Source organism: Theobroma cacao, chromosome 5, assembly GCF_000208745.1.
Source record: "Theobroma cacao cultivar B97-61/B2 chromosome 5, Criollo_cocoa_genome_V2, whole genome shotgun sequence".
NCBI lineage: Eukaryota > Viridiplantae > Streptophyta > Magnoliopsida > Malvales > Malvaceae > Theobroma > Theobroma cacao.
The window spans coordinates 4712047-4724676 of record NC_030854.1 but is presented as its reverse complement, the minus strand read 5'-3'; the positions used below and the strand labels follow the sequence as shown (position 1 = coordinate 4724676).

Below are 12630 nucleotides of genomic sequence, written 5' to 3'. Positions count from 1 at the left end.
TCATAGAAGCCAACAATAAGACAAAAACAAATACAATCCAGACACGAGTGCCGTAAGCTTTTCACATCCATTAATTGTAAATAACTCCCATTAATTGTAAAAATAATTAGATGATACATGCAGTTACACGGTTGAGGGTACATTAAATCCGTGTGAGATGGGTACGTTTAACTTTCCTTTTTCTTTTCTTTGGTTAAAAGTGAAACGGAAGCAAATTTCACGTGTAAGAATCCATAGAGACAGGAGGGCTTGAGTGCAATATTTGGGGATATTTCATGGGAAATGTTCCGTTGTTGACACTGATTTAATGACTATTTAGGTTCACCATTTCCATTCATTCCTCTATTTGTCCCATCCCAGCCATTCATCAAGTGATAGTTACAGGATATGGACGGCTGTGATGTGATGAGTGGAGGAGGCGACTGAAAATGGTCTCTACAATATTTTCTGTAAATCTCTTTCTTTTTAGAGGGCTGTCTGGTGATCAACCTCAACCAAAATCTTACAACTACCAGTGGGGAAACGTTGTTATTACAGAATTAAGAAGGAAAGCCACTCCATAATTAACTAATGAAAGACATGCACGATGGCAACAGTTTGGACATGATTACTGATTGGACAACCTTAAAGAGAAATAAGATACATAAGCTGCAAAAAACAGAAAAGAAATAAAGATGTAGTATTGGTTTGGGATGGTAGCTAGGATTACAGAATATTAGATGGAGTAATCAAAGACTTGGTTCAGCGACAGCTAAGATGGAATTTTCAGGCATAAAGATTGTCCAGGAAATTTTGTTGGAGACTTTTCTTAGATTCTTCAAACAGGTTTTCGGAGAAAGGTGCTTCCATACAGGGAAAAGAATTTGCATACTTTTGTTGTGAAAGATGATATGGATTAAAACATTTAATCATAAAACAATGCAGACAAATATATATTATACTTAATTTCAAATATGGAATGATTATTACGAGATGTTTCTAAATGTGATGTGTAGAAATTTCTCACTTCTGCATACCAATTCACAACAAGTTATGGCATTATTACTTCTTCGGAGCTGAAAGCCGAAAAACAACAGTTTCCCACATCGTCTTCGCCATAATTACCCATTGAAATGTGCTCCAGATGTTGGGGACCAGACTTGATTTGGGTGTTCTTCAACCTAGGAAGCTGTCATAGACAGAAGGTGGGTAGGAGTTATGTTCCAATGTGACAATTTTGGAGTATAGGTTTTCATTCTGCATGCAATTTTCATTGAATATTTATGAAAATTCCTGGACTGCAACCAAGTTCTTACTTCTTGCTGACTGTGAGTTGCAGATTTTACTCAAAAAATAACAAATGCTTGATCATGTCAATCAGATAATTTGAGGATTAATTATCTCAAGCTGGAAGACAATAACTAAACTTTATATTTAAGATTAAAAAAAAAAGAGGCTAAACAGACAGATAGCATGTCTATCTGATGATGGTCCTGGGCATAAGAGGCTAAATTTTTGGACCACCATTAGCAAACTACCAGAATTTAATACACAAAACTCATCTGCGCCTAGGATCCTCCCTATTGTAATCTTTTGAGGTTCATGAATCTCTATTAGAAAACGCAGCATTTCCATGTTGCAGAGCTTAAATGTGCAACATCAACTTCATATTCATTGCGTACGATTAACTAGAGGAGCAAAAAGAAGCCATCTGAGAATTATTCCTTTCTTCTTAAGTAACTCATTCACCATTCTTCAAGTAAATCTTGAAACTACCTTTATTTGCCTTCACCCCCTAGATTAAACAAGAAGACAAATTTCTAGAAAAAGAAATAGTAATAGATTATGTAACTACCAGTACCAGGTGTGAGAAAGAAAAGGTTTTGAACTCCTTGGGATATTGTGTATACAATCTCCATTATGGCCCACTTCTATGCATTTCGAAACTACCTAATGAAAAGGGAATTTCAGCCAGCTCACAGTTCTCTGTTGTTTTGAGTTTTGGAATCTATTCTTCTATCGTACTTCCAGCGACTTGAACTGACATAAGTCATACAAATCATAGAAATAAGATGAACCACACATTTCGATTTTAACAGAAGCTGTTTATACCCTTCAATCTGCATTGTTCACATTTCTTTTTCTCATGTTTCCTCCTGATTTTGAAGCTATTCAGCAGAGCAAAAATCAAGTTTACCCCAAGCCATAAAGAGAGGGAAAGCAAATCGCAACCTCTCTTAAACAATAAGAGATTTGGTACCAACTTATCTAATTAATAGACTCATCATATCTCCATCTCAACTACTTGAAACTATTTCCTGCAGAGCATCAGGTGAAGAATTCAAGCTCCAAATTTCTATTTTAGTAGGAATTTTAGTCGAAAAAGCTCCCTTAACTGGGCAGGAAAGTTGGATTTCTTTCCTTAAATTGCAATTAGCAGATCTATACTTCACTGCACTAACATGGAAAACACCTAATATCCTCTTTAAATTAGTCAACTGACACATAAAGGTTAAAAGAGTGCATTAGGCTGCATTGTCACAGATGCATTACTTAAGAAACCACCCTCTCCTTCCACCTGCCAAAAACCTTCACAAAGTATTCTATTCAATCAGACTTTTTTTCCATTAAAGATCAAACACCTGGCAGAATATGCTGGTATCTTTGAGTGGACCAAATGTTAATGGACTAATTTAACTATGCTGAACAAATTTGGAAAATGTCAGCATCTTAAGCAAGTTCCATCTTTTTTTGGGATTTTCTTTTACCATCATAAATTTTGGAGTGTGCTGTTGTTTTTTTGACGCACCACCAACTCATTAGAAAATAGGCATAATTGGTAGCTAAACATGAAGGAATGATCTTTGTTACTCCAATGCTGTCAACTCAAATTGTATTTTATTCCTGAGAAACTAAAAATGGGGGCAGGAGAAGGGAAAAGAACCGGCTTATTGCAGTATCTGCATGGTGTACAAATGAAACAAATTCTGTTATGTTTATTGAGTCAGTTCAGAAGCAAACCTTCTGTTTTAGAAGTCAAGCCAACCCAGTAAGTTAGCACTATCCTTCAAGTGAGGAAGGAAAGGAAAAGACCCAAGCAGAAAGAGATTCAGCAATGACTTTTTGTGGGCTCCAGAACATGGAATCACAAGGTGCTGCTTAATATCCTTTTACCAAATCCCATTTAAGTCCCAAAATCAATTTCAATAGCTCAACCAATTAGATAAACCAACCAAAGGACTCCATCAAATTGTCAACACTTAAATTACTACTTCCAATGTCATTCTCAATCGTCCCAGAGAAGCGTTACCCACTCGAACATGACAATAATAAATCAATTAACTCCAGTTAAGGTGCTTTAAAACAAAAGAAAAATGTGGTGCACCAACCACCTTGCTGCCTAGCTGACATATACTATCATATCTGGTATGCAATCAATGATGAACGGAAAAGGGAGCATACACCAGAAAAACAGTGATAGTAATTCATTACTCTCAGAGCAATTTCTTACATGTCAGGCTCAGGCACTACTTCTGGGCAAAACAAGCACTCTAGCACTGAGAAAAGATTTGGATCCCCTGAAGAAGTCTTCAAAAAACAGCCTTCAGCCAAAAGCAATTGATGTCCCGACTTTTACAATGATCACTAATCCCATTCCACCATGTACTCTGTATACCATTCTGCCCCTGCAAATGGTTGCAGGAATAATTTTTCCAGTTGAAGAATATTATGGCAACAGTTCCTTGACATTCGAGTAAATGGCCAGCTGCGTCAAATATCATCTATTCTCGCGTGCCTTCCTTTAATATTTAAACTTGGGTATTGGACTGGTAGTCCCCCAACCATTTGCTATACTTCTAGAAGAGTAATACGATGGCCATTTGGTATGATCAGATTTGATGTAAAACGCTGTTAAATGGGTTTTTGTAGGCTATATACTAGAAGGATTCTCCAATGATTTTTAAATTGCAGAGGTTCATTAACAAAAACCATTTCCTTAGCTTTTTACTAAACAGAGCATTTCTAAACTCTCAACCTTGCATTGAGATAAGTATCATAGTATAAGTTGCTTAATTATATGTTCCCGTAAATTTTTGAATCAATCCACTTTACAATTGATGCCTTGCTGCTTTCGGTCGACAATAATTTTAGCAATAATCTCCATACTTCTGAAGTTATCATCGAAGAGACAAAAGGTCAAATTTAGAAGTTGATTCACGGAAAAGCAAAAGAAACGAAAACGGAGGGAAGGCTACAAAAAGGTGAAACAAGAATAGGTTTCCTGATATAAAGGTTAAGACATTAAGCAGGAAACGAGGAGCATGATGGTGAATGGTGACAAATCTATGATGTTCAATTATGACCCATTCATCAATACTGCTTGCAACTTTGATTTTACATAATAACTTGTCTTCTACAAAACTATCAATACGTTAATCTACCATGTTGGAGAGGCATATATCTCTCAATAATAATAGAGCCCTACCAAAAACCTGCGCTAAATATTTTATACTATATTTTTGCCCTTACTAAAACATATCTAAAACACATATATCTAATTGACACCTCATGAGACAATCAAATTTTTTTGTAAAAGTATTACAAAATTCCTGATACATGGTAAATAATATTATAAAATAAGTAATTCATGATAAAATATTACATAAAAGTCTGCAATGGGTCAAAATTATTTTGATTACACCATCTTTCTAATATGCAAAAGTATTCATATACTTGTACGGTTACATAAAATTAAAAATACTCTTTTTGAAGGAGCTTCCAGTATATTTTAATTTCAAGCAACTGCAGGGTTTTGTTTAAATTCTATGCTTAACATGTATTTGGAACATAATATAAGATGCAGAATTGTGGTCTCATGAGGATTGAGGTAAAGTCATTTTAATCATAGACAAACAACTGAGCAAACAATTTTATCTAAATGATGAATAACGAGATTTTGTAGAGAATATTTTGGAGAAATGTTCTTCATTCTCATCATGAAAAACATACAAGAGTGGCCTTTTTATACGGTATCTACATTGACACAAAGAAAAGGACAAAAGAGTGTAACTAATTATAGTGATTAACTAACTAATAAATCAACAACTATGTAATCAACGGTCTTCTTTGTTGGCTCCAAACGGTGCGTTTCACATTTGTCTTCTTTTCTCTTCAGCTGTACATCAAAACGCTGCGTTTCTTCTTTTATTTCTCTGCTATTTACAAGTAGCATCTTCAATCAATGCAGAGCATCAACTACACTTATTTCCTGCTACCATTTTGCTTCAATCTTTGACAATCTTGTTTGACACTCCCCTTCAAGAGGAACCATGAACATTGTGAATGTTCATTTTGCATGATAACCTTTGAAAAACTCCAGGTTGCAGAGGTTTGGTGAATGCATCAGCAACTTGTAGCTATGTTGGTATATGGACAAGTTCGATCACACCATTTTGGACATTCTCCTTGATGAAGTGACAATCAATCTTTATATGCTTTGTTCTTTCATGAAGAACTGTTACTAATATAAATTGATGACTGGCTGTCACAGTAGAGCTTTATAGCATCCTGATGTTGAATTCCAAATTCTGCTAGCAAACATTTTATCCAAATAACTTCACAACATGTGGCTGCCATAGATCTGTACTCTATTTCAGTTGAGCTCCGAGCAACTATTTATTGCTTCTCAGACTTCCAACTCACTAATGATTCTCCAATGAACACACAGGAGCTAGCGACAAATCTTCTGGTGTCAAGACATCCTGCCCAGTCATTGTCACAATATGTTGAAATCCTTAAATTACAGTTTCTTTTCATCAAAATTCCTTGTCTTGGTGCTCTTTTCAAATACTTCAGCATCCTGTAAGCTGCCATGTGATACTCACTAGTTGGTTTGTCCATGAATTGAGCTAAACTCTGCACTGCATAAGAAATATAAAGTCTTGTGAATGTCAAGTAGAGTAGCTTCCCAACAAGTTGTTTGTACCTTGTAAGATTTGTTACTTCTTCTTCTTTACTTTTCCTTCTCAGCTTAACATTATAATTAATAGATGTTGATATAAGCTTGGCTCCAAGTAAACCATACTCTTCCAGTAGGTTCAAAGTATATTTTCTCTGGCATATTAAAATGCCTTGTGGTGATCGAGCTATTTCAAGTCCCAGGAAATATTTAATAGTACCTAGGTCCTTGAGCTTGAACTGTGAATTGAGGTGACTCTTTATAGCTGCTACAGCTTGTGTAGAGTTGCTGGCAATCAAAATATCATCAATATATATTAACAAAGCTACAAACTCACCATTTGATGTATTCATAGTGAACGATGAGTAATTTGATATTGATTGCTTAAAACCATACTGAAGAATGGATGATGTTAGCTTAGCATTCCACTGCCTTGAGACTTGTTTAAGACCATAAAGAGATTTGTGTAGTTTGCCTACCATTTTTGAATCCTTTGAATACCTCCCCTTGATTGTGTAACCTTCAAGCAATTCCATATAAGCTTCTTCATTTAACTCCCCATGTAAGAATGCATTATCTACATCTAACTGAAACAATAACCACTTGCATGCAACTGTTAAGGCAAAGAAAATTTTGATTGTAGGTTGCTTAGCCACAAGGCTAAAAGTTTCTTAGTAATCAAAACTAGCCACTTGACTATAGTCTTTGGCAACCAACTTGGCTTTATACCTCTCTATTTCTCCTTTTGCATTCAGCTTAGTCTTATAGACCCATTTATAGCTAACAGTGTGAGAATTAGCAAGCAATGGTACAATACTCCATGTTCCATTAAGTGTTTTCAATTCAATTGCCATTACTTCTCTCCGATGAGAATAAGTTACTGCTTGATGGTAAGTGTTAGGTTCTCGTATACTAGATAGGGATATGGTAAATGCCTTGTGTGTAGGTGACAGTTTATAATGAAAAAGGTAATTGGATATGGGGTGTATGGTGACATTATTGGTATAAGATGATAGGTCAATTTGATATGCTTTTAGATACTTTTGTAAACTTTTAATTCTTGAGCTTTTTCTAATTGGTTGACCTGAGTCAATGATGAAGTCTGTTTCAGGTTTACTTGTAGTACTATTAGTAGGCAAATTGCTATCAGGTGAGGAATTATGAAAATTTTCATCATTCATTGATTTGAAAGGTTATTTTAAGACTACTGAAGGTTTATTCAAATTTGAAACATCTTGGTTTTCGTCAAAGGAATGAGAATTCAAGTAATTTGAGTCAAGAAGATTAAAAGGGGTGATATGTACACCAGTTGTTTGTGAAAATGTAAATTCTTGTCTGTCATGTTTTGGAAAGTGAAATGGAAAAGTAACCTCATGAAAAACAATATCTCTGGATACCAGGACTTTTTGTGCTTCAATATCATATAATTTGTACCCTCTAACATGATTGGGATAACCTATGAAAATGCATTTGCTGGCTCTACTGTCAAATTTCTTTCTGTCTTGTGTTCACGTGGATGCAAAACACAAGTATCTAAAGACCTTGAAGTGATCATATGAAGGTGGTTTCTTAAACAAAAGTTCATACGATGATTGATTTTGAAGAACTCTTATAGGCAATATGTTTATTATATGAACAACATTTAGTACTATTTCCCCCTAAAAGGTGAGTGGTAAGTTTGACTGATGTCTTAGTGCCCTTACCACAGCTAAAATATGTTGGTGTTTTCTCTTTACAATGCCATTTTGGTGTGGTGTACCAATATGGGATAATTAGTGAACAATTATAATTTTGTTATAAAATTCAATAAGCTAAATTCTGGACCATTGTCAGTCCTTAAACATTTTATAGATTTGTTAAACTGATTTCGGACAAGATTATTAAAGACAAGAATGATTGAAGAAACTTATGATTTGGTTTTCATCAAATATATCCATGTAAAACGTGTATGATCATTAATAATGGTTAAAAAATATTTGTGGCCATTCAAAGTAAGAACTTCATATGGACCCCATATGTCCATATGAACTATTTCAAATGCTATTTTTGAATTATGAATATGCACTAGAAATGGAAGTTTGTTTTGCTTTGCCATTGGACAAATTTCACACAATAAATCATTTGAACAACTAATTTTTGGAAAATTTTTGTGCAATACATTGATTCTTTCTATTGGGGCATGCCCCAATCTAAAATGTCAAAGATCAAAGTCTTTATATCTTGGCTTAGAGGAATTGACAGAAAAAGCAAAAATGTTCTTGACATAGTTTTCAAAAGAAAATTGAGATAGGTTTTGTTCAACTTGGTTATACTACATCAAATAAAGCCTTGAAGACACTCTAGCAACTCTAATCATTGTCCATGATGGCAAGTCCTGAACAACACAATATGAATCCATGAAGAATAGACATGACTTCTTTGATTTGGTTAATTCTCCTACTTATATGCAATTGAAGTTAAAGCTAGAAACATAGAGAACATTCTTAAGCATTAACAGAGGTGATAATCCGATAGTCCCTATGTGAGTGACAAGAGCTTTACCATTGTTAGGCAAATGAACATAATGGTTATTAACTGGTTGAGCTAGAATAAATTTGTCTAAAAAGTGACAAAATATTGTTAGAAGCACCAAAATCTATGATCCAACTATCTTGTTTAATCACAAGGCTACCGATATGTTTGAAACAATATGGTATATTATTTGGTGTATTGAAGCAAGGGTGATTGGATTCTATACCTGCAAAGGCAGAGTTGATTAAGGATGGTTTACTTTGGTTACTGTTTAGTGGTGTGGAAGCCTTATCATCATTGCAAGTGATCACATTCTCATTCAAGAGCTCCATTAGCTTGCTGACCTGTTGTTTAAAGATGGATATTTGGGACATGGATCTTGCACCTGCTGCATCATCCTTTTGGTCAAATTGTATTCTTACAGACTGCTTATATGCCACATTATTCAGAACTGTATCTCTCTCTTTGAGATTGATTTTCATTTTTATGAATTTAAAGTCTTTTGGAAATTTAACCAATTTGTAACATTTCTCCTTAATGTGCCCTTTTTTTTCCACAATGTGAGCAAAGTAAATCTTTGCTTGGCTTTTTCTTGACATCACTAACTGTTTGCATAGCTGATGATTCTAGAGCAAGATGTGTTTGAAGCATCAAATTCCTCTGTGTTTCTTCTCTTGACACAAGGCTCTACACCTTATCCAGGGTTGGTATGGGATCCAACATGATGACTTAAGTTCTTATGGAAAAATAAGAATCATTCAAGCCATTAAAAACTCTGAAGACCATATTTTTCTGGTACTGGTCAGAATATCTTATAAAACAATTAGCATTGCATTTACCACATTAGCGATTCCTCCCAAACTCCTTTAAGCTCTATGAAGTAAGCATCAACGGATCTAGTCCTTGTTGGTGTATTTTCAAAATCAAAAAGTTATGTCACATGATGAAAAGCTATTTTAGCTCAAAGGTTATATCAGATAATGTGTCTATTGGATTATAAGCAGGTTTTCATGTGAATGGTTATGTCTCTTGGTAAAATGACATCTAAAAATTATGAGACATATTGAAAAGACACCATGCTCAAAAGTTAAAAATGAAAAGTTATTATTTCAAATCATAACTCAAAGGTTATAATCTATGGAATGAATAGTTATCTTTTCATAAGATGATTATTGAAACAATATATTTATCCAAAAGTTGTGTCTGGCAAAATGTAAAAATACCTTTTAGACAAAAAGGTGTCTTAATGAAAGGGTTGTGTTGTTGAAGAAGAGACACTTACAAGCTTATATAAAGGGCTTGTTGCCAACCATTTTGACACACTAATAAAATCAAACACAAAGCAAGTGTAGAGATATCAAGAGCAAAAAAAGTGTTGTGTTCTTTTAACATAAACACTTAAGTTCCCATCATCTATAAAAGCTTTCAAATTCCTTATAATTTACTTGTTTCAGAAAGTAGGCTCTAAGGCCAAACAACTTTACAAACACTCGGGTGTATCTAACAGTCTGCTCTCGTAAAGTGCAATACGAAGTTAGACGTTGACTTCATTGTATCCTTAAGGCTATTCGCATTATTACCCTTTGCATACCAAGTGGTGGGGCGAAATAAGTCTTAAAGATAGCGTCTATTGAAAAGTTCACCTTGAAATCAATTTTGCCAGTTCCTCGAATTCCATCTAAACTCCACTTACACCAACAGTCCCTGGTGTTATGTTTCCTAGGGTGTATTGCAAATTGCAAACCCTAATATCATCACGTTGGGCAAAGTTTTGCTTAAGTATGTCCCAGATTTCCTTTACTAACTCCATGTAAAACACTATTATGGGTTATGTAATGAAGTTTAGAAGCCAAGCAACTAATAGGTTGTTACAAAAGGTTTGGGAATAGGATCTGTAATCTCTGGTTTTGGGATTGAACCATTGATGAATCCTATTTTATTTCTAACTGACAGTGCTAATAGGAAGGATCGACTCCATGCTTGATTGTTACTTGTGGTTAGCTTAGGGTTGATTACAACTGATCCAAGGTGATTAGTGTGGTGTAAGAAGTATGGTGATTGGGGGTCTACAATGGGTGATAATGTTGATCTCGAATCATTCGAGGTTTGAAACACTTGAGGTCTCGATTCAGATGAGTTTGACATGATTCACAAGTTAAAAGCAGAGACGAACAACCTGAGAAAATTGAATCAACTTATCGAAAGATTAAGGAATAGAACTGATGATGTGAAAGTGAAGATAAAACAAGTTAGCTACTGCTCTAAACCTTTCTAGGATTCCCACATCAATTTCTGCAAACTTCAAGCTGCTTTGATACAATGATGAATAATGAGATTTTGTAAAGAATATTTTGGGAAAATGCTCTTCATTCTTATCATGAAAAACATATAAGAGTGGCCATTTTATATAGTATCTACACTAACACTAAGAAAAGGATAAAATAGTGTAACTAATTATAGTGATTAACTAACTAATAAAAGAATTAAAAAATGATCAATGGCTATGTAATCAACAGTCTTCTTTGTCAGCTCCAAACTATGCGTTTCACATTTGTCTTCTTTTCTCTTCAACTGCACATCAAAATGTTGCGTTTATTCTTTTATTTATCTATTATTTACAAGTAGCATCTTCAATCTATGAAGAGCATCAACTGCACTTATTTCCTACTACCATTTTGCTTCAATCTCTGACAATCTTGTTTGGCACTAAAAGGCATTCCTGAAGGGTATTAATTTACTTGCATTGTGAATTTTCCAAGTGGATACTGACCCTAAAAAAAATTTGAATTCTAAATGCCATACATATCTAGATTTTGTTTGATCTATATCAAGATAAAGCATATAGGGTTTGAAAAATTGGGATGAACTTAATTTTTGGAATTTTGAAAGATTTTGATGATCGAATAATTGATTGAATAAGATTACTTGGTAAATAACGAAATTTAATATATATATATATATATATATATATATATATATATATATANTTGGGTTGGCCCATTTGGTTAAATAAATTACATTTTATTGTTATGATTTAAACCATATTAGGAAAAGTTATTTATATATAGTATATATATATATATATATATATACTTGATGGATTATGATTAAGATTGAATTTTCATTTTTGGATTTAGACATACGTATGAAATGACTATATATCCAACCAAGAGTGATCCGGCCGCTTTTTCAAATACATTTGAGGTTTTTTTCTTGGCAAGAGTTGGGCCTTGATTCTACTTTCGTGAGAAGATAATATATATATATATACTTGATGGATTGTGATTAAGATTGAGTTTTTACTTTTGGGATTGGACATACGTATGAAAAGATTCACATCTAACCAAGAGTGATCAGACCGCTTGTTCAAATACATTTGAGGCTCTTTTTCTGGGCAAGAGTTGGGCCTTTATTCGACCTTTGTGTGAAGATATATATATACTTGATGGATTATGATTTAAATTGAATTATCATTTTTTGATTTTGACATATGTATGAAATGATTCATGTCCAACCAAAAGTGATTGGGCTGCTTTTTCAAATATATTTGAAACTCTTTTTCTGGGCAAGAGTTGGGCTTTCGATTCGACCTTCGTGAGAAGATGATAATCATACAAGGAAGAAGCCAGGAAGGCTGGGTTAATTGTTGGGGGGATTCTCATCATAGATTGAAACGAACTCCCACGTTGAGAGAAAATATGCATGGGGAATGGAAAAGATTCCAGTATGCAAATCTTTGTTCGAGCCAATCAGATATATATAATATTCTTTCATAAACATCATAGGTGAAGTATAAATCAATAAGTAGAATAAAGATATCAATCAAATATAATGTTAATTATCACGTATTTTTTCATCAAATTTAAATCTTATAATTTTTATGAATTTATTCATTACAAATGAATAAAAATTTTTACCAAGTAATCACTGCATCAAAGAGACTTTCCTTTTCGTTAAAATTGTAAAAGCGTATGTATTCATAAAATCTATCAACTGATCAACACCCGTTGTTGTTTTCTTAAATGGATTTTTTTTATTCATCAATCAAAGACAAACTTAACAAAATAATTGTTGTCCACATCATACCATTCGGTTAAATATATGTCACGACTTGAACAGTATAGTTTTTATATTTAATTTTTTAAAAAAAGAATTTATGATCAAATTATAACATCTAGGAA

At 33.8% G+C, this 12630-nt stretch overlaps 1 protein-coding gene across 1 annotated transcript; it reads right to left on the bottom strand.

The window, feature by feature from the left end:
* Positions 5656 to 6792, bottom strand: LOC108661915 (uncharacterized mitochondrial protein AtMg00810-like). Its single transcript, XM_018120904.1, has 2 exons — positions 6631 to 6792; positions 5656 to 6525 (listed from the first exon to the last, which is right to left on the bottom strand). Exons 1-2 carry the CDS (start codon positions 6790 to 6792, stop codon positions 5656 to 5658), a joined length of 1032 nt encoding a protein of 343 aa, XP_017976393.1.